The sequence below is a fragment of the Tiliqua scincoides genome, chromosome 2 (assembly GCF_035046505.1).
Source record: "Tiliqua scincoides isolate rTilSci1 chromosome 2, rTilSci1.hap2, whole genome shotgun sequence".
Lineage (NCBI taxonomy): Eukaryota > Metazoa > Chordata > Lepidosauria > Squamata > Scincidae > Tiliqua > Tiliqua scincoides.
Window position 1 is genome coordinate 217,574,341 of NC_089822.1, and position 23,075 is coordinate 217,597,415.

Genomic DNA, 23,075 nt, shown 5'->3' on the forward strand with positions numbered 1-23,075 from the left:
GAAGGGGTTAACCATGGGGTCTGGAGCTGCTGTGGGAACCAGCTGCTGGTCAAAAAGCTAAGGAAGTAAGTAGTGCTTGTTAAGCATGTGAAGAGACTCCAGGGAAGATAGTGACTTTCTGAGAGAGAGAGAGAGAGAGAGAGAGAAAGAGATTTAAAAAAAAAAAACTAAGGAAGAAATCCAGTGTGACAAAAGCAAGAGTGGTTACCTGATCTTGAAGTTGCAGATTCTTGGAGAAAGTATGGCATCAGTGAAGCGGGAGACTCCCATTTAGTTGTCCCTCTCTCCAAGAGCTCACCATTAATCACTTGCACCTAAAGCCTGGACACTTCTTCAACCATGGTTCCTCATACCCAATCTACCTGTCAGGTCTTGTCACCCAGGCTCTGCAGACTCAATCAGGAAGAGACTCAAAGGGAGCTGAGGCATCTCTAAGTTTCCACTCCCTCAGTTTAAAAGTAGAAATTCCCAGAACACTGTTCTGGGTGTGCTACTTATCAGAAAAGGTAGCAAAGAGGGTTTTTAGCCAAGGAGGGAAAGCAAAAATCAAGCGTGGAACTAGTTTGACTTTTTTGGGACAGAGATGATCTCTTAAGTTTTTTGTGGACTATCTGAGGTGTGTGTGTGTAAAAAGGGGAGGAAGGTATTTGAGCAGTACTTCAGGTGCTATTCCAGCTTCTAGTAGTGAGGATACTCTATAGATCTTGTTTGAAGAGAACTGCTATTTGAAATGATTCCAGGGCCCAACTTGTTTATCATGGGATAGCCATGTCAATGTCATGCACCAACTGGTTGTGTGAGTTACTTCATGATTCCTACTAGGAAGATCTTGTGATTTTAGCCACAAGACTGTGACTCCCAGGGTGCATAACTGTCCTGTAGCAAGGTGTGTACAGTACATGAACACATTTTAAAACAACTCCTATGTGTTGGTGTACTGCTCATGGAACACACAGAACTGTACTCCAACACAGGGATACAGCTTACATCCTGCACCAGTGCTGGATTCATAATTTATAGTACTAATATGGCAACAACCTGAGCTGGCTTCATCTAACAGTAGCAAATGTTAGTAATAACACATAAGGAAATGGAAGCTGACTGTCAAGCAGAGCAAGGTAGTTTTAATTCACACATAGCTAAGGCAGGATTCATGTGCCAATGCATTAACCTATGACAACACAAAAAGATCCTGCTTTCAGGTGATTGTGGCAAGGGGAGCCCTGATGTTGGTGCCTTCTCCCTTCTTCCTGATCTGCTTTTAGGCTATGGCCAAAGTCTATAGATTCTGCTGCCACCATGAGGACAAAGCCAGAAAGTCTTAAGAAGTTTTCTCCTCAAAAGGCTCCTTCCTAGTTATGTACAGAATTCTCCCCAATCCTCTCCAGTAAGTTGTAGCCAAGGGTTGAGGTGGTCTGGGACAAGGCTTTGACCAATTTTTAAAATGTAAAAAGAGCTCATTAAGAGCCCAATCCTATGGGCTCAAGCACTGGCGGTACACTTGTACCACTGGCACTGGGTGACGCAAATGTACCCTAAAGCATGTTAGCAGCACCCTCCAAGTAAGCAGTGCCAGCAGGGAGGCCTATGCCGCTTTACCAGCATCACAGAAGCTCCAGCTGCCGAGTTGAACAGAAGGCAGAGCAGAGGCACGGGGAGAGTGGCAGGAGAGGTGTTCCGGGGTAGGGGGAGCCCCCCAGTTTGTACCAGTGATTTAGCTGGTGCAAATGCAAGAAGTCCCATTGCTGAGGCTGGGACTTTACTTGGGGAGAGGGGACGAGACCTCTGGCAGCTTCCCTGGCCCCATAGGATACAGTGGCAGGCATTTTGGCACCACTGCAGCCCACAGTGCTAGGAAGCTTAGGATTGGGCTGTCCAATTACAAGCACAGGGGGTACATTTTGGGTGTTAGAAAAGAAGTAAATTCAGAAAACAGTTTGGGAATAGGGAGAAATTCAGGTGTGGATTTTAGCAAAAATAAAACTACAGATAAAACTTAAAGCAAAATAATTTCCTGAAATTTCTAAATTTCACTCTTTCCTAACTCCAGTATCAGCTTGAGTGGGCAATTACACCACTCTGATCCTCAAGGGGGAGAAAATCTGACCACACACAGACGCAGCCTCTGAGGAAGCCAGGTTGAAGCACACATAGGCATAAGTGCTTAATCTTAAGAAAACTAGTTTTGATGACATCCTTGTAAAATATCCAGTCAGATAAGACAATCACTTGGGCATGCCTACCTGCTCTCCAACATACTCAGGTGCACTCAGATGTTCTATCAGCTGGTGAATGTTGTTCTCAGCAAGTGGGTTGCTCTTGGGCAAACTTAAAACGAAAACAAGGAGTCCACAAAATGACCTTCTGCTTGGCCACGTGGTCTACAAAAGCACTGATTTCAAAGTGTCTCAGGAAAGACTCTTGTTAAACCTTACACTGAAGTATTTCTTAAGGAAACCACAGGGATGGAAGAGAGGAACAAGGGGAGTTCAATTGTCACAGTTGATCCTACCCATTGGAATGGGGAGTTCAATCATCACAGGTGGTCCGACTCATTGGAATGGGTCCAGGATTTAGCACTGATGGTCTTAAGTGCTTACATGGATGGTGTGCAAGAGCAATATTTAAAACTTGTAAATGAAGCTTTGAAACTGTGACTTGCTTTGGAATGTCACTGATTTGCAAACTGAGGTGGCTGGTGGTTGCAATAAATGCAAAACACAGTGATCAAAGTTTTTGTTTCTGTGTAAAAATAAACCTTGTTCTATCACACAACTACTTATTCTTGTGACCTCCTGTGACGTCCATGGCTGGCGGAGACCCCGCCCCTTTGGGTGTGCCCAAGCACGGGGGGCTTACCTGGACGATGCGTGTCGGTCGTCGGCGAAAAGAAGAACGTGAGGCAGATATAGTGGATTTATACAGCCGGTTTACTCGTGTTAAGTTCTTCACACTCATGGGGCCTGTTACGTCACAGGCCCCTTTGTTTTACATAGACTGGTGGCGTCGGCGCATACCCGGCCCGTTCCCCACGTCGGCCTGATCCCTCGGGGCTTCAGGCCTGGCTCTCCCGCTGCTGTCTGTCGGCCAGGGGTATGGGTTCCCGAGAACTGCAGTACCTTGGCTGGGGGTCTGCTCAGCTGTCCTCAGGAGGGCCCCTTGTACCTCCGGTCTTGCCCCTCGAATCCCTGGCCTCCACTGGGGTTTGTTGAGAGGGGGTCCTGGCTGTTGTAGACTCGCCTCTCTGATTTCTACCCCAGGACCCCAGGCATGACTAGGGTCTGGAGGCTCCCAGCCCCTGGCCCTTCTCTCCAGGGCTGAGGTCTGCCAAGTTCCCTGAGGAGCCTCAGTTGTCTGGATGAGGCCGGGGTGGCTACCCCCTTTCGCCTCCTCTGGGATCCCTCTCCCGACTGGAGAGGAGCCACCTCTCCCTTGGCCTCCCAGCCTCCTTATGAGGCTCTCCTTGTTCTGCTCCAGCCCCGCCCTTTCCACCCACGTGCCTGCTGACTGCTCCCAGGAGGCACCAGGGCCTGCTCCCTGGGAAGGGACTTGGCTGGGGTCCCAGTCCTGATAGTAGTCCTGTTTTACTCCAGAGGAGGCCCTTACCCCTAAGGAGGACCCTGCTCCAGGTTGATTCCAAGCCACCTGGGCTGGGCCTAGGTGACACCTCCCCTTTTACTCCAATCCAGTCTCACGATCTCCTTGCAGGCTCACAATATTTGCTTCAGAATCATTGGTTTAGTCACCAATATCGTGAACTACAGAAATCATAAACTTCATTGAGTATACATCAGTTTTAGATAAGACCCTGAGAGTTGATTGTTTAACTGATTTTATTAAAAACACAAAAAATCAGGATCATTTTGATTGTAATGAAAGAAAGCAAAAGGTGTTCTGTAACATTTAAAATGTCACTGGATCACCATACAAATGCAGCTCTTTCACGTAACATACGGACACCAAAGCGCTGCCATTCTCGTTGATATATCCAGAGCTCCTGTGTTGTATCCAAGCAGGCTAGAACAGCACCTCCTTTCCATGCAATCAAACGAGGATCCATGTCCTATGAATACAACAGTCATATGAAGATTAAGGAAAAATAAATTAATGAAATACAGCACATCCCTAACCCCATTTACCACTAATATATTTCTATTTAAAAATGTAGCTAAGATTATTACAAAACATAAAAATCTCCTTTGCCATTCTGACAGATAAAAGGATATAGTGTCGTTTACTTTTCAGCAAGGATACTTTTGATTTTTTTTAAAAATCCAAAATCTCATTAAGTTTTAGAAAGAGGTTCTTCACTATTAGTTGAACTCCTTGCTCCAAGGCGCCAATTAGTAATCTTAGCCATAAATTACATCAACAGAATACATTTCTCGTTTTCTGCACTGGTTGATGTGTTTAATTGTAATGCGAGATATTAGTACCTCTAGAAATGTGCTCTTCCTACTGCAAGATTCATAAACAAATCAAGAATAATTCCAACAGTTTTTCATTTATTAATGCTCCCTTCAGCCATTCTACCATCACCTAAAAACACCAGAACAAATATACTAACACACCTTTGGTCTTGTAATAATATCTACATTTTCAACAACTCTCCTGAAAGAAGGAGGCATTTTGTTGAGAATTCTGTGTTGAAGAAATTCTTGGGCTTTGTGGAACATCAGACCGCCTCCTACCACCAAGATGGAGCTGTACATTTTCTTTTTAGTATCATCTGAGGCTGTAGAAATGTAAACATAACAGATTATATAAAAATTGTATTCAATCATTTAAATCAGTGGTTCTCACATATTTAGCACCAGGACCCACTTTTTAGAATGAGAATCAGTCAGGACCCACTGGAAGTGATGTCATGACCAGAAGTGACATCATCAAGCAGGAAAATTTATAGCAATTAGAATGCAATCCTACCCACACTTACCCAGGAGTAAATCCCATTGACCATATTAAAAGAATATACACAGTAGTTTGTTAAAAGTACAGGTCTGCAACATTTCCCCAAATGCAGTCAAATACCATGGGAACATCAAGTCTAATATATTAAAAATGAAATACTGAAATGAATGAGGCTCACCTGAAATTGGCTCGCGACCCACTTAGTGGGTCCCGACCCATAGTCTGAGGAACACTGAATTTAAATGGAATTAAAATGCATCTGAAATTAATGAACAGGTACTTTAAAGCAAAACAGAAGCTGGCAACTAACAGGAGATGGGCAACAAGAAGAGGGAAAGAAATCTAGTTTCTACAAAGTACTGGAAACTCCTTTCGCTACATGAATCTTTTATGCCAAAGGAGAAAACAACAAAACAACATAAAACAAACATACACAGCGCTCTTACCACAGCAGTCAATGCTGTGCAGAATTGCTTTGTCAAGGCCTAAAGCTTTTCCTTCAAACTGTGAGATAGCAGTTTTTCTGGACATGTGAGCAGTGAGTGGTTCTTCAGACTCATTTCCACCTATAATACAGTCACTATGAGAGGGACCTAACTCCACTTCAGGGGGATAGAGGTTTTCAGCAATGCCCGCAGACTGGCCACGCAGGTCTCCCTCAAATCCACCAGGCTTAGACATCGATTTCCGATCGGCTGTTGCTTTTGCAGACTTTAAAAAACAAAGCACCACAGTAAGTTTTGTTTTCAAAGGATTATATGAAATGCTTACATACTTATATTAAATGCAAAAGGTATTCCAGACAATGTTCAAAATACAGTTCTGCAGCTAAGCCATTCTTTCAGTCTCATTTGTAACTAAACAGCTGGGCAGCAATGCAGTTTGGGGCTCTTCTTCCCCATCACTATCATGTTAATGTGTTGGAAGTCCTAGCCTTTAAAGCTGCAATCCTATACACACTTACCTGGAAGTAAGTCAATCCTATAAACACTTACCTGGAAGTAAGTCCCACTGAACTCAGTGACTTAATTCTGAGTAGACATGCCCAATGTTTCAAGAAGGAAGTGTAGTGAACAGACTTTTCATTATTTATAACAAATGTTTCTTTGGGGTTATTTACATCAGGCTTGCCTCAGAAGCAAGCAGTCGTCAGAGCGTCAGGGCTGGGGTAAGGACTGCTGCCCTCTTGTCTCCTCACTGCTGCTTAGAGTTATAGGAAGAAATAGCGGTGGCTGCCAGAGGCTGCTCTGCAGAACTTCATAGCCCCTACTTAGCCCTACTAGCTACCTGAAGAACCACCTCCTACCACATGAGTAGGGGGGCTGCAGCTTCTAGAGAGCTTAAATTATGTCCAATACAGCAAAAAAATACTCTTTAGAATATATTGGACACCACAGAGGCTACTCCTTAAATGATTTAGCAAGGAATCTAGATGTTGGAGATGCTCGAGTTTGAATGCTACACTTACACATATGTTGTGGTCATGTCCTGTCATTGTAAGCTTTTGGGATGAAATAATTAATATTATAAAGATAGTGCTAGAGCAACCTTTAATTTTGACGCATATGTATGTAATTCTTAATTATCTACCCATTATCTGGAGACTCACACCTGGACAACTGAAATGGACTCTCTGTGCCCTCATGGTAGCAAAAAGACTTATATTACTTCATTGGAAGGATTGATGCCCACCTACATACGCCCAATGGACGGACAATATTTTACATTTATCAGTATTCGAGCGAATGGCCTATTGGCATCAATTTCGTATGGATTTATTTGAGGATATCTAGAAACCATTCCTTGACATAATAACATAACAACACTTCATGCAGCTTATGTATATGTATAAATATTTTTCCCCTTTAAAAAAAAAGTAATTCATAAGCACATATCGATGTTATACTCTCTTTTTCTTTTTCTTTTTGTTCTGTTTATGTAATACAATAAAATTTAAGGAGTAGGGGGGCTGCAGCTCAATGGCACAGCACCTGCTTTGTATGCAGGTCTCAGGTTCAGTAACTGGCATCTCCATGCCAAACCAAGAAAAGCCTCTGTTCAGACCCTAGTGAGCAGTTGCCAGTTAGCGTAGACAATAGTGACCTAGATGGACCAATGATCTGACTCAGAATAAGGTGGGTTCCTATGCTCTCTGAGTCTGCTTGAATCCTATTTTATCAACTGAAGGCCTCTTTTGGATTCCCTCTCCCTGATTAGCTGATGACACCTGGCAGGATAATGTTTTTGTTGTGGTACCTCATATCCTCTGCAGAAAAGCTTGTCTGGAGCAAGCCTCAATGTCTTTTCATCAACAAAGCTTTATTTGCTCAGGCATTCCATCAAGGCCTCTGAGAGGAATTTTATCAGGGAGCATCATCATATTTAGGCTCACACTAGAATGGAAAGTGTCCTGTGTGGACCAAAACGTACATTTGAAGCTGTAGTCCTACAGCTGTGTCCTTGAGCTCCTATACACTCCTTCATGGTAAGCGGCTTCACAAGCTAATTTAGCAGGCCAGTTTCCTCCCAGATTTGACACTGTGTCATGTATACATTCTTATAGTTTTAGCCACCCTCTTAGAAAGGTATTTGGAACAGAGCTCTGGCTTAAAGAATCTTACATAACAATGTAATCTTACATAAAGATGTTCTGATTGGACATCAGGAAAATCCCCCCTCAGCCACGAAGCTTCCTGGGTGACCTTGGGCCAGTCACTTTCTCTCAGCCTCACCTACCTCATAGGGTTGTTGTGAGGACAAAAGGAGGGCAGCAGCTGTGTACACCATCCTGAGCTCTTTGGAGGAAGGGCGGTATAAAAATGTGAAAAATAAAATAAATAAATAAAAAAATTCCTGACGGTAAGGGCAGTTTGGCAGTGGAAGAGATTGCCGAGGGAGGTGGTGGATTCTCCCTCACTGGCGATCTTCAAGCAGAGGCTTGATAAGCACCTGTTGGAGATGCTCTAGGAGAATTTCCTGCAGGGGGTTGGGCTAGATGACCTATTAGGCCCCTTCCAACTCTATGATTCTTGGGCCCTGTGTTTATGGTTTGTGGCAGCCCCCAGCATCCCATGTGGGGAGTATGGGGGAGATCGGAAAATGGATGATCCCAGGAAATTTCTGGGATCCCTCCTTTGGCTCTTGGGCCCCCCTTTTGACCTTGGGCCTGGGTACAAATTACCCCCTTTATTCCCTCTCATAGGCCCTGCATTCCACCAGGTTTAGCAGCTGGTTTTTTATGGATATTTAGAAGTCTCCTGAATTTTATGATATAGTAAGTGATAATGTGGCTAAAACCCTTGACTTCCGACGGGCGGACTTCCCTCAAATGAGGAGGCTGGTTAGAAGGAGGTTGAAAGGGAGGGTAAAAAGAGTCCAGTCTCTCCAGAGTGCATGGAGGCTGCTTAAAACAACAGTAATAGAGGCCCAGCAGAGGTGTATACCGCAAAGAAAGAAGGGTTCCACTAAATCCAGGAGAGTGCCCGCATGGCTAACCAGCCAAGTTAGAGAGGCTGTGAAGGGCAAGGAAGCTTCCTTCCGTAAATGGAAGTCTTGCCCTAATGAAGAGAATAAAAAGGAACATAAACTGTGGCAAAAGAAATGTAAGAAGGTGATAGGGGAGGCCAAGAGAGACTATGAGGAACGCATGGCCAGCAACATTAAGGGGAATAATAAAAGCTTCTTCAAATATGTTAGAAGCAGGAAACCCGCCAGAGAAGCGGTTGGCCCTCTGGATGGTGAGGGAGGGAAAGGGGAGATAAAAGGAGACTTAGAGATGGCAGAGAAATTAAATGAGTTCTTTGCATCTGTCTTCACGGCAGAAGACCTCGGGCAGATACCACTGCCCGAACGGCCCCTCCTAACCGAGGAGTTAAGTCAGATAGAGGTTAAAAGAGAAGATGTTTCAGACCTCATTGATAAATTAAAGATCAATAAGTCACCGGGCCCTGATGGCATACACCCAAGGGTTATTAAGGAATTGAAGAATGAAGTTGCAGATCTCTTGACTAAGGTATGCAACTTGTCCCTCAAAACAGCCACGGTACCAGAAGATTGGAGGATAGCAAATGTCACGCCTATTTTTAAAAAGGGAAAGAGGGGGGACCCGGGAAACTATAGGCCGGTCAGCCTAACATCCATACCGGGTAAGATGGTGGAATGCCTCATCAAAGATAGGATCTCAAAACACATAGACGAACAGGCCTTGCTGAGGGAGAGTCAGCATGGCTTCTGTAAGGGTAAGTCTTGCCTCACAAACCTTATAGAATTCTTTGAAAAGGTCAACAGGCATGTGGATGCGGGAGAACCCGTGGACATTATATATCTGGACTTTCAGAAGGCGTTTGACACGGTCCCTCACCAAAGGCTACTGAAAAAACTCCACAGTCAGGGAATTAGAGGACAGGTCCTCTCGTGGATTGAGAACTGGTTGGAGGCCAGGAAGCAGAGAGTGGGTGTCAATGGGCAATTTTCACAATGGAGAGAGGTGAAAAGCGGTGTGCCCCAAGGATCTGTCTTGGGACCGGTGCTTTTCAACCTCTTCATAAATGACCTGGAGACAGGGTTGAGCAGTGAAGTGGCTAAGTTTGCAGACGACACCAAACTTTTCCGAGTGGTAAAGACCAGAAGTGATTGTGAGGAGCTCCAGAAGGATCTCTCCAGACTGGCAGAATGGGCAGCAAAATGGCAGATGCGCTTCAATGTCAGTAAGTGTAAAGTCATGCACATTGGGGCAAAAAATCAAAACTTTAGATATAGGCTGATGGGTTCTGAGCTGTCTGTGACAGATCAGGAGAGAGATCTTGGGGTGGTGGTGGACAGGTCGATGAAAGTGTCGACCCAATGTGCGGCGGCAGTGAAGAAGGCCAATTCTATGCTTGGGATCATTAGGAAGGGTATTGAGAACAAAACGGCTAATATTATAATGCCGTTGTACAAATCGATGGTAAGGCCACACCTGGAGTATTGTGTCCAGTTCTGGTCGCCGCATCTCAAAAAAGACATAGTGGAAATGGAAAAGGTGCAAAAGAGAGCGACTAAGCTGATTACGGGGCTGGGGCACCTTCCTTATGAGGAAAGGCTACGGCGTTTGGGCCTCTTCAGCCTAGAAAAGAGACGCTTGAGGGGGGACATGATTGAGACATACAAAATTATGCAGGGGATGGACAGAGTGGATAGGGAGATGCTCTTTACACTCTCACATAATACCAGAACCAGGGGACATCCACTAAAATTGAGTGTTGGGCGGGTTAGGACAGACAAAAGAAAATATTTCTTTACTCAGCGCGTGGTCAGTCTGTGGAACTCCTTGCCACAGGATGTGGTGCTGGCGTCTAGCCTAGACGCCTTTAAAAGGGGATTGGACGAGTTTCTGGAGGAAAAATCCATTATGGGGTACAAGCCATGATGTGTATGCGCAACCTCCTGATTTTAGGAATGGGTTATGTCAGAATGCCAGATGTAGGGGAGAGCACCAGGACGAGGTCTCTTGTTATCTGGTGTGCTCCCTGGGGCATTTGGTGGGCCGCTGTGAGATACAGGAAGCTGGACTAGATGGGCCTATGGCCTGATCCAGTGGGGCTGTTCTTATGTTCTTATGTTCTTATGTTAATGTTTTGGTATTGTATGGTGTTTTACTGATCACTGCATTTTGTACAGTTTTTATCTTTGGACTGTATGTAGCTTTGGAAACTTATGCTTATTACTAAATAAAAAAGAATGTTCCAGCTTGACAACTCACAGTTTTAGCCTCACTTTTAAAAGGGTATTTGGAACAGGGCTGCTGTTTAAAGAATCTTAAATAAGGACGCTCACAATAAGCAAGACATACTAATCACCTTTACCAGAGTTTTAGGATGTGCGAAATTAAAAAAAAAAAAGACATCCTATCCTTGCATGCATATAAGTTGTACAATTCCACTACCTATTCTCTGAAAGGAAAGCTTTAATTAAATATAATTAGATCTATGCAGAGAACAGGTCCCAGAGGGGGTGAAAAAGCCACACACACACCTGCTCTTGCTTACTTTGTGTAGCTAACAGATAGTGTTCATCATGTGGGTCTTCAGGATCACCCTGCGATCTTTGCTGCAGAGATGTCATTTTCTGTCCCACAATTCCAAATGTTGCTGGATAAAATAATGCCATTGGAGCCTAATTGTGAAAGATGGAGGAGGTTCAAATTACTGCAAACATATTTTTACAGTTCCTGCCATGTCTGCTGGTATGTGCTTTATAATTTCAACAACCCCATCTATAAATTCAGATAAACAGCTTGCATGAAACAGATAAACAGCTTGTTGACACATGTAAGAGTCAATAGCATGTGTCTATAGAAATGTTTCAGTATTTAAAAGCTAATAGCTTGTTATGGCACAATCATATTATTGTACATCTTTTGAAAATTACAGGTGCAAAATAAGACTATTGAAAGGTACAGAGAATGAGAACAGATCTAGCTGTTGATGCTAATGTAGTTCCACCCCTTTCTACTGACTCCTGTAGCTTAAACATGTGTCCCAAGGTATACAAGAGTTTATTACCTGTAGCTTTTCATCTCCTAACCGTAATTGATATAACAAGGCTGGAGAATCTGGGTGACGGACCTGGAATTCATGATCTTGCAGTCCAGATAAATCCTAATCATAAAACATTAAAAGACAATTAAAACCGTAGTGCTTTCAAGAAAATATGCACTGTTCCATTTTTGTGAATTTTAGATCCTCTCCAAGTTCCTTTTAAATTCACAATTGAACAAGAGACAACAATTGTGCATGAAACCGTATTCGGAACAGTAAGTGGCAGATGAAATTTATATTACAGGAAGCTACTGAAAAGCCACCACCAATAAACTCAAGCATCTGAACTGAACTGTCAATTGTGTAGGAATCAAAGGATACCGGGTTCCCACTGTATTTGCAACAGCAACCAGCAAGTGTACTCAGGAAATTACAAACAAGGTAACATACTGATAACCAACCCTTGATATTTGTCCCCCAAATTTGGTAAACTGTCTTTCACAGAAGCTCCATTTTAAGTTCTCCTAACTAAAAGAACTATCCTTTGTGAATATGTTCCATCACTTTTTTTAAATCAAGCTAACAATTTGTTATCTCATTCCAACATTTTGTGGCAATGCTATACATTAGTTATGCATTATGTGAAGTAGTTCTTTTTTGCTTTTCCTGCAACTACTACTAATTCACTTTACTAGCTAGTCCTACATTCTAACATCCTGGGGCACAGAAAATATTTTCTCCTGATTCCCTCCTTCTCTGCCGTTGGTAATTTTATAAGCCTCTCTCACTATTTGTTATAAAATGAAAGCCCCAAGAATCTATTGGCCATCTAGTCTATGATAATAGGGAGCAATACAAAGGCAAGGAGTAGGCCTAAAGATGTGAGGGCACAAGCCTAACTAGGTCTACTCAGAAGTAAGTTCTATTTTGTTCAATGGTGCTTACTCTCAGGAAAGTGTGGTTAGGACTGCAGCCTAAGTCTTAGACCTTACCTGATCTAAATGGCAAAATGTTTCTTTTAATTGCTGGAGGAGAAGACAGTCTGTCTTTTTAGTTAACTGGCAATCTCTGTAAGGAAATCCAGCTCGCTGCATAAGCCAATAAAAGCATCTTGACACATCAGAGCCTCCATATGCAAGGCATAACCTAAAACAAAAATAAACAAGAAATTAAGGGTAGGGTAATTAAGGCCTTGGGTAGAAACAGCCTATTGTAGCTTGAGAAATATCCATAATTACTACTTCATTCATGGTTTATGGTCCACTACCAAGGCTTGCTGTACCAGCAAGGAATTTATAGGCCACACCAATCTCTTTACCAATAAAATTACAAACACAAATTTATATTAGTGTTTTAAGAACATTTCACAACGCCTGCAAGAAAACAGTCAGAATTAAGATATATTAAATAGGGCCTTATCCAGCACAGAGCTCTAAACACTGACAAATTGTCATAACTAAATATTAAAAGGTTTACTCCCACCTTGTGATAGTTACCTGGTGTTACGATGTGAAACGCCATCTTCAACACAACAGACACTTGTCTTCTGATCCCCCACATCAACAACACATGCGCTACCTAAACCACTTCCAAATGTAGCACAGACAGACTCCTGATGTACCACTATTCCTAAAAAGAAAATGGCAGGTAGTTATAAACCATCAATACTTGCTAGCCTATCAACTACATTTTTCAGATGAATAAACATAAGTTATCATCCCCGCTACAAATCTTGCAACCTCAAGTTCAGCTGATTCTTTCCTCCATGTTTGCATTACTACTAAGCACTTCTCCATGACAAATCTTCTTTTATAAAACTCTGAAGTTGTGGTTATTAGGGCCAAACTAAACAAGATGTTAAATGTGTCATTGTCTCATTCAAGAGTTGTCTTTATTTTAATATATGTATGTATTGGCAACCTTCAGTCTCGAAAGACTATGGTATCGCGCTCTGAAAGGTGGTTCTGGCACAGCGTCTAGTGTGGCTGAAAAGGCCAATCCGGGAGTGACAATCCCTTCCACACCAGGAGCAAGTGCAGTCTGTCCCTGGTCTGTCTCCCTGGCTATGGGCCTTCCTTCTTTGCCTCTTAGCCTCAGACTGTTGGCAAAGTGTCTCTTCAAACTGGGAAAGGCCATGCTGCACAGCCTGCCTCCAAGCGGGCCGCTCAGAGGCCAGGGTTTCCCACTTGTTGAGGTCCATCCCTAAGGCCTTCAGATCCCTCTTGCAGATGTCCTTGTATCGCAATTTTAATTTTAATATATTTTAATTTTAATATAGCAGCAACACAAAAGCCTGATCTGGACTAGGGCCACAGTGCAAAGGCAGATGGAGTTTAACCCTTTAATTCTGTACCATATTCTCACCAACATTTGCCCCCTCCCAAAAAATCTGCAGTGGCATATTTGGAGGATTGTAGTAGCTTTGGGGACCAACTTTTGGCATAAAAATGGTATAGAACAAGTCTACCTTTGTGCCACAGTCTCGACATAGCCTCTGCAAGGCAGATATATTAAGATAGGAACAACCTCCCTGATGTCTAGATGTGTTCAACATCATATGAAATTTGGCCTCGAAGAGTGCTCAGCACAGAGAAAGCAAGAAAGTTTATTACTACCTGTGCATTTTGTAAACAGGGAAACTTGTTGCTGTTGAAATATTTTCAAGCCATTCCTTCTCTATTTTAAGTTTAAATCAGTATTTCAAGACATGTGGCAGATGGAAATATGCATTTATTACCTAGCAATACATGCTAACAGCACCAGAAACAATGCAATTAATGTTTGGAAACAAGTGAACTAAAAGCCTTTGGCTTAGTGATCATGGATTATGCTTTATTACCTGAGAAGCCCATCTTTATCAGGATCATATTTACAATTTCTTTCACGTGTTGTTTATTATAGATGTCTGGAATTAGTAAAATGCATCTGTAATACTGAAAAAGGGAAGACCGAAATCAGGATTTACATTCTGATCCATTCCTCTTCAACTAAGTAACCTAGGTAACCAGAAGCAGCTAAATTACTGGTTAAGGCGAAGGTCAACATCATCATTTAAATATTTTGAATAAGCAAAGGCAAGCTCTTGAATATTTCCACCCAGGCCATTCTTCAGTCCACATTCTCTATCTCTGCTTCAGATGTTACTGTACTCCCTGTAAATTTCACAACTATCAGTTTATTTTTCTCCTCTTTGTAGCATCTTTCTCTGTATTGGCCTATTGCTAACATCTATGATCTGTACATCTCTCACTTTGATTACTACTTCTTTGCTGGCATTCTCATGTGCAATAACATCCTTCTTCAGCCATTACAAAATATATCTGCTGAATATAACTTTCATGTCACAACTCCTCTCAGTCCCAGTGCTACACCATAACTATGTACAACAATTTACACAATCATGCCCTTTTATCATTTCATACACTAAATGGCAGCAGTCCCAGGTTTGTCACCACGTGTACACTTGACTGAGTGTTGAAGCCAATCCTAGCTCCTTCATGAGCATAGATGTAAGATGTGTATTTCCAAACACACTTGTTACATTCACATATTACATTTACAGGTGTTATTATTTAAAAATGCAATGTGTAAAATTCTCTTAAATCTGTGCCCCAATCTATTCTTATATCCCCTTTTTACTAACTGCTCTCCACGGAAAATCATCAACTGTCAACCCAGTCTCCTTCCCTGGTGCGCAACATGATGGCTGACCCTCTCCTTCTCAATTTATCAGAAGAACGAAACTGAGTTTCTTCTAAAAAGTTACTTCTTTGGAAAAGCCTTTTCTGGATAAACACAGTCTCACTGCTTTCTACTCCAAGGCATCCCTCCCCAATCTCATTTTTGCTACACCTATATCAAGCCCCATTCTCCTCCATTACTTTGTACTGCCTCTCTTACAATGGAAGCCATCTGGACCACGATAAAGCCATTGATGGCAATGTTTGATATTGTGCCTAGCACACTTAGGGTTAAATACATGCTAAAAAAAACACATTTATGTACTGTAATTTTGAGTCACCTTTCCAATGTGAAAAACAGATCCTGGAGTCATATATAAAAATATGAACAGTAGAAATATGAACAATATGAATAAATATGAACAAGCAACAAGAGATCTTCAAAACCAAATGTTAAAACAACCAGAAAAAAAATCCAATGCAATAAACTGAAGCCAACAGCAATCATTTGTTTGGCAGAGAGTGAATGAAAAGACCCTGCTATACATGCACTTAACTCTTATCCTAGTAAAAGGTAGAAAGTGTAGGGCCTCATCAGGGAATGGAAAGATGGGCCCTCCTTATCTGTGGGTTCAGCACCTGCAGATCTGACTCAATGCAGGTGCTGAGTCCACATCTGGAGAACCTCAAGGATCTTCCAGGTGTGACTGGAAGTGCCTTCTTGTTGCATCCAGGGAGTATTCTGAGGCACAGGCAGGTCATGCGCAGCCTCCTTGCACTTCTGACGCATATAGGAGGCTTTCTAAGAGGCACTTCTGGTTCCCAGCATCCCCCTCCCCTTGCAGATTTAATTATCTGTGCAAATTATCCTCGGAAATTTAATTATCCATGGAATTCGATATCTGTGGAGGGGTTGTCTGGGAACAGTTTCTGCATGGATACCAAAGACCCACTGAACAAGGTGCAATTTAAGTATGTGGGGCCTGCGTTGCTAAGGGCTTAAACAGCCAAAATGTTTTGTAGAAGTAGCTGGCAGTTACAGCCACATTTAGCTGAATTCAGTCAAAGCTCACCTTCAAATCCTTCAGAGGTATTTCTAAGTATTTCTGTATGGCATAAGACCATATAACTTCAAGATCAGCGAGGACTGCCGTAAGGGAGCCGCCGGGCCCCGGGTGGAGGTTCAACTGTCCTCGTCGAATAGGCCAATGAACATTGTAACAGTCCAAAGGGTTAACATACAGTGCCTAAAAAGGAAAAAAAATGCAACAAATTACCTCTTTCAAAATTTAACATTTAGAAATTTCAGTACAGTTTATTAGTCTGTAATACATGAAAACCAGAACAAAGCAAAAAAAAGCAAGGACAAACAACTAATCTAGGTATGCATGGTCAGGTGAGCCAGTGGAAAATATTCTGGACAAGTAGCTTTGAAACAGCTTCATATCTGACCACATATTATCTAAATACAGGTTGAGCCTCATTAATGGAATGGGTTCTGTTCCAAGCACTCACCTGGATGGCAAAAAAAACGCACTATAGCAAATCAATTTAAAAAACAAAGTTTCTTTGCTCTGGTGATTTAAAAACAGCCTTGCTGACCTTTGTGATATAAGATAAGAATCATTAAGAAGACAATCCATCAATCAGTCCTCCTTTAAGAGCTTAGAAAGGAACTTCACTCAGTCCCTCCCTTCACCAACGCAAAGGGATCACCTTTCTTTCAAGTGCTCAGGGGGGAGGGAGGAGTCCCCTGGAGAGAGAAGGATTGATGGACTGTCAGCCAGCTGCCCTCTCTCTCATTAATGAGGCTATTGTTAAAGTACTGTTCAGTTTTTTAAACTGATTTTAAAGGGATGCATTTTTCCCCTTCTCCAGGAATCAGCACATTCCTTCTCATTTGCAGTGGCCATTCATGTTGAGTCACATCCGTGTATAAAAAATCCGTGTATAAATAGGCTGGACCTGTACACCTTTTAAAAAATATATACAGTTGTGCAACTGTTAAATCACAGATAGAAAGGAGAGCTTACCTCTTCCCCAATGACATACTCCGGGTGATGAGAAGTGTTTGTCCACTTGGTACCTGAGCTGTGATCTAAAATAGCATGTCGCATCTGTCTATTGTAAGACCGAGCCTAAAAGGCAAATTCAAAACAAGAGAGGAAAATATTGCCATGATTATCTTCTAAGCTCATTCTATGAACATTTTCTTTTTCTTCATATGTTATCCCAAGATTTGTGTGCTGCTATTTGCTGAGCAATTTTTAAAGTTTTTTCCTAAGGAATATATTCCTAAATTGTTCCATTCTATCAAAGAAACAAATTTGAGAGGAATGTTAATCTGTTGTATCAAATACAACAAACAGTCCGACAGTATCTTCAAGAATACCATCAAGTACTTGTCCATCTGCATATCTAATGTGCTGTAGCCAATCATGTACTCACAAAGCCATATGCTATTTACATAAGCTAAACTAAATTGTCTGTACACAAAATAATAAATTAAAACAAAATAGATGTTAATAATGGTAACAGAAACCAATGGGGGGTAGTTTAATCTCTCTGAATTTCTCTCGTCTATGACTTGAAAGTTGCCATTCTTTCACAAAACGATTTTAAGGTGAGATTCCAGAGTGAGTTGAGCTAAGTCATTTGCAGATATCACACCATTAGACTTCAGTTCAACATATGTTAAGTGACACAAGCCCCTTACAGAAAGCCTTTGGTCCTGCCTGTGTGTTTCTGTATATTATTTAGCCTGCTTTGTCAATTCAATACCAATAGGAAAGGGTCATATCCACTCCAATTAGATCTTGTTGTCTTAACTGGATCTGCCTAGCAATGTGACATGCTACTCTTTTGCAATGTGGACCTTCTGATCTCACTTTATAGCAACATGCCTCTTTGTCCCTTCTTCTTCCTGCTCCTGTGTGTGTGCCCACACACATATGTTTTATATGTTAAAAAAAAATCAATCACAGTTTATAAATGGGATACCTGATCAGGTGATACTGGTATACGTCTGGCCCCATTTGACATCTTTTTGGACCATATTGCTTGATCAACCATTTTAAGACCATTTTGTCTTTGCTCTGTACTTTCAGGTTTCTAAACAAAAACAAACAAGGAATTGCTTTTTTAAATACCTCTCATAGTTCTTATAAACTTATATTATTGAAGCCAAAAGCACACTTAAAAATGTCCCTTCACTAAGAATACAAAATACCAGAGAGAAGACATCCAAACTTGCCTTCTCTCTCACATGCTAGTTTTCTACGTAGATTGTATTGTATTGGCAACCTTCAGTCTTGAAAGACTATGGTATCACGCTCTGAAAGGTGGTTCTGGCACAGCGTCTAGTGTGGCTGAAAAGGCCAATCCGGGAGTGACAATCCCTTCCACACCGGGAGCAAGTGCAGTCTGTCCCTGGTCTGTCTCCCTGGCTATGGGCCTTCCTTCTTTGCCTCTTCGCCTCAGACTGTTGGCAAAGTGTCTCTTCAAACTGGGAAAGGCCATGCTGCACAGCCTGCCTCCAAGCGGGCCGCTCAGAGGCCAGGGTTTCCCACTTGTTGAGGTCCATCCCTAAGGCCTTCAGATCCCTCTTGCAGATGTCCTTGTATGATGTCCTTGCAGATGTCCTTGTATGATGTCCTTGCAGATGTCCTTGTACGTAGATGGAAGCTTACTATGTTTAGAGGAACATTCAATGATATGGGCAGCAGTCAGAAATGCTACATGTTTATCATGAGAATTAGACCAAAGGTCATATGTTAAAACATACTAGTACTAAGCATTGTGAAGAGGTAATCAGTGCTAGGTGAGAAATTCAGCAATCCACTGCTAGATTTATAGCATGGTTAATGCCATACTCTACATCAGTTTACATATGTAATTGGTGCAGATGATGCAACATAAGCACATTTCTGTAGTGATCAGGTGTAACTGCACAATCCAGGCATACCCTGTGAGGTATGGACAGCTATGCAAATACAGTATAGCATATAAAAAGAAGCATGAAAAACAATGACATTCAAAAAGACTTACATTGAGCCCTTCTCTTAGAAGCCAACTGTCCTTATGTGTGGGTTGTCCCTGCTGTTTCTGTCTTCTTGCAATTATGTGAGGAATGCTAACAGGAAGTGTGTCTGTAGCTCTTCCAATCCTTAAGGTCAGTGAGCCAGGATGTATTACAACAATGAAGTTACTCTGTATTTGCTAAAAATAGTTAAGAAGTCACAGTAAAGTTCTGGACAGATGCTAAAAAAGTTTAGGTCCCACCTCATTGTCAAATCCTATTTTTTCTTACATTTTAAATTATTGTTAAAGTATGAGCAACAATCAACTAAATACAAAGTTGCAGAAACATTTTAATAACACCACTTTCCTTCCCTACCGAAGTGCATCAGCATTAAATGAGTATAAGAAGCAGTTAAAATATCCTGTTATGCAGGATGTTACTTCTCCCATGTAAGCTGAACCACTTGCTCCAAGTCTTCAATAACCATCTGCCAGGAATAACTGTCAGAGGCAATTGAGAACTAAGCAGAGGCGCTCTGTAGCATACAGAGATCAGATCGCTGAACCAACACATCAGGTTCCTTCCATACTCCAAACTCCAATAGATGGGATACAACTTCAATCAGATACCACTGCTGAACTCCAAGACCAACAGTATATAGGTCAGTAGGTTTCACAGTGATATAAAACAAAAATTAAATCTCGTTTTCTACATGTAGTACAGGAATTTTAAAGCTTATACAGCATGGACATTTAGTAATACATACACACTGAACCACCAGTAATTTGCCCCCAACAGGAAAGTACTTCACTTCTATACCATTTGCTCTGCCAATTCAAGGCTACTCTCCCATAAAGTACAAAAGTGTAAAACATAAGTTTCTGCTGGAATAAATTCCTACTGCTGGCAAATGAAGGAGCAAAAACACATCCTAAGACTAAATATGTTATATATAACATATTTAAATAAATTTATAAATATAAATAAGTTTATAAATATATAGATAAATGCTATATTTATAAGTTCCTGTAGCAGTAGGTACATCTCAGAAAAGGATTTATTTGGTTTTCTAACAAATGCACTATCTCAAACAGGGCCATTTCAAGACTCTATCGCAAGTTCAGAAACTGTGGTTCTGCATCTGTTCTTGCCACACGATCTGGGGGCACAAACCCCCCACACGGCAATGCCATATAGTGCAAGGAGGTATTTTCAAGGACCATGAGAGGGGGGTGAAGGTGGTAAGAACATAAGAACAGCCCCACTGGATCAGGCCATAGGCCCATCTAGTCCAGCTTCCTGTATCTCACAGCAGCCCACCAAATGCCCCAGGGAGCACACCAGATAACAACAGACCTGCATCCTGTTGCCCTCCCTTGCATCTGACATAGCCCATTTCTAAAATCAGGAGGTTGCACATACACATCATGGCTTGTAACCTGTAATGGATTTTTCCTCCAGAAACTTGTCCAGTCCCCTTTTAAAGGCATCTAGGCCAGATGCCGTCATCACATCCTGTGGCAAGGAGTTCCACAGACCAACTGGTAATTTGTGCCTGGCCTGGGTCCATGACCAAAAAGGGGGCCCAAGTTGCCAAAGGAGGTGATGCAGAAATTATATGCTGGGCTGAAGAATGCATACATGATACTCCTTAAGCCAGCGTTTCTCAAACTGTAGGTCAGCACCCACTTGGTGGGTTATGAGCCAATTTCAGGTGGGTCTCCATTCATTTCAGTGTGCATTTTATTTTTAATTGCAGGGGGTATCTGGAGGGCTGGGGAAGAAGGCAGCTTCTGCTTGGGGATGGTCCCTGTTTGGGGCCCTTCCTGAGGCCTCAAGGGTTAAGTCACAATGATTCTCCTCCCATAGCCCTTTAGCTAGCATCCTAGGCAGCCACTGTTGGAGACACAACCTACTACCTCTCCTTCTGCCCTCATCATGTGCCTCCTGTCAGTTATATAGGCTGCTTCCTTCTCTAGCCCCGCCCCTTCCCTACTTGGGAGGACATAAAATACCCCAGCTGCTCTTCCTGGTGTTGCCTCCCTTGTCTCTCTTTCTCCTTCCTGACTGCTTACTGGGTCAGGTCTTTCTGGCCTCCCACCTTCTCCCTGACAGTAGGTGTTCCAGTCAGGGAGAAGTGCCCTGTCAGCAGGTCTCTCCCCAGGAGAGGGGATGTGGGAGGTTGTTGGGCAGACTTGCCTGCACTGGGTGGCTCTTTTTCTTGCCTGGCCAAGCTGCATTCTCCTTGTGTCTCCTTAGCCACCTTACAAGGTAAGTCTGGGTCTGTCAGGGAGGAGGGCACCCCAACATGTATGGAATGGACTACCATGGAATGTGGCTGCATTTGGGCAAATGTTACAGATCTATACTTTTAACAGGCTACTATGTATATCCTTTTAACAACTCTAGTCAATGGGGCTTACTCCTGGGTAACTGGATAGGATTGCAGCTTTTGGGATGTTCAGGGAATTTTTTTAACGGATCAGCAACTGCTTGGGAGGGCTAGGAGAGTGGTTCCTTATTTCAGGCTGCAATCCTAACCACACTTTCCTGAGAGTAAGCCCCATTGAACAAAATAGAACTTGCTTCTGAGTAGACCTGGTTAGGATTATGCCCTTAAATATATAAACTTATACTTACTGCAAACTTTTAATTAATTGATTTGATTTTGTCACATGGGGGTGTTAAAAATGTTCCTGCTTGATGATGTCACTTTCAGCCATGACCACTTCCAGTAGGTCCCAACAAACAGTCATTCTAAAAAGTGGGTCTGGGTGCTAAAATGTTTGACAACCACTGTCTTAAGAGATATCTGCCCAACGGTGCATATATGCAACAGGAACCAAATGTGTGCAACTGTGGGTCGGGGAAATGAATAGAGTGTCAAACCTGGAAGGAAACTGTCCACCTACAGTAGCTTTATGGCCTGTGGATCTGCTTACCATGAAGCATATAGGAGCTCAGGAACACAGTTGTGGGGCTACAGCTGCTGCCGATGTTTTGGTACGCACAGGACAGTGTCCATTCTAGTGTGAGCCTAAATACGAAGATGCTACTTTTCTGCAGTGATACTCTATACATATTTACAAGATCAGTGATTTTCAACCTTTGCCATCTCACGGCAGGGCACTAACAGCCCAATCCTATCCACACTTTCCTGGGAGTAAGCCCCATTGACTCTAATGGGACTTACTTCTGAGCAGACATGCCTAGGATGGGGCTCTAAAATGGTCAAGGCACATCGGTTTTTTGACAGATGACAAGGCATACTGTGCTGCCAATGGGGAGGTTCACGTCCCCCAGGGGCCCTACTAATAAATGACCCTCTGCCCAATTCTTGTGGCACACCTGGGGGGGGGCCGTTCGCGGCACACCAGCGTGCCACGGTGCAGTGGCTGGAAATGGCTGTTTCAGAGGGACATGTGCCTGTTTCCCTTGTCACTGCAGGTAACTGCTGATGCTGTGCAGGAGGGGAGACTTGGGCTCTGCGGGGCAGACCTGAGCTCCAGGGCCTTACCTAGCTGTGGCCACCCGCCTGCTTGCGCCCCGCTTCCCTCGCCGCCCTGGGAAGGGCCAGAGCAGCGAAGGCTGCCCCACGCGCTGGGGCTTCCCGATCTCGCCTCTCAGCGCCCCGCTGCCCGGGCCCGTGGCCGGAGCAGCCCTCACCTCCTGCAGGGACTCGGGCACCGCGGCGGGGACGATGGGCCTCTTGGCGCCGCGCTGCTCCCGCTCCCTGTCGCGCTCCTTGTCCCTCCCGTTCTCCGCCGCCGCCGCCGCCTCCCCCTTCTCCGCCTGGGTCATGCTCGCCCCGCGTCCCCGCTCACCGGGCCCGCCTGCCTGCCTGCCCGGGAGGAGGCCTCAGGCCGCGGCGCCAGCGCTGGCGGCTCCTCCCCGAAAAGGAGGTAGCAACAAGCCGCCCGCCCCCTCCGAGCAGCCAGGCAGCCG

General features: G+C 43.3%; 1 protein-coding gene across 1 annotated transcript; it reads right to left on the reverse strand.

The window, feature by feature from the left end:
* Positions 1-3,815: 3,815 nt before the first annotated feature.
* On the reverse strand, positions 3,816-23,011 carry ACTR8 (actin related protein 8). The gene is made up of 13 exons (XM_066615933.1): positions 22,797-23,011; positions 19,157-19,327; positions 18,110-18,220; positions 17,143-17,247; positions 16,183-16,356; positions 14,269-14,362; positions 12,926-13,058; positions 12,422-12,575; positions 11,454-11,549; positions 10,924-11,064; positions 5,358-5,622; positions 4,572-4,735; positions 3,816-4,063 (listed from the first exon to the last, which is right to left on the reverse strand). Exons 1-13 carry the CDS (start codon positions 22,929-22,931, stop codon positions 3,920-3,922), a joined length of 1,887 nt encoding a protein of 628 aa, XP_066472030.1. The 5' UTR covers positions 22,932-23,011; the 3' UTR covers positions 3,816-3,919.
* Between the last annotated feature and the right edge of the window lie 64 nt (positions 23,012-23,075).

What these genes read in the sequence shown, in the direction of transcription:
- ACTR8 (XM_066615933.1), bottom strand. Translation starts at nt 22,931, where the DNA reads ATGACCCAGGCGGAGAAGGGGGAGGCGGCGGCGGCGGCGGAGAACGGG. An exon ending in TAGGAGATGAAAAGCTACAG is followed by an intron (nt 11,065 to 11,453) that starts GTAATAAACTCT and finishes TTTCACAATTAG; the next exon opens with GCTCCAATGGCATTATTTTA. An exon ending in GCACAGCATTGACTGCTGTG is followed by an intron (nt 4,736 to 5,357) that starts GTAAGAGCGCTG and finishes ACATTTCTACAG; the next exon opens with CCTCAGATGATACTAAAAAG.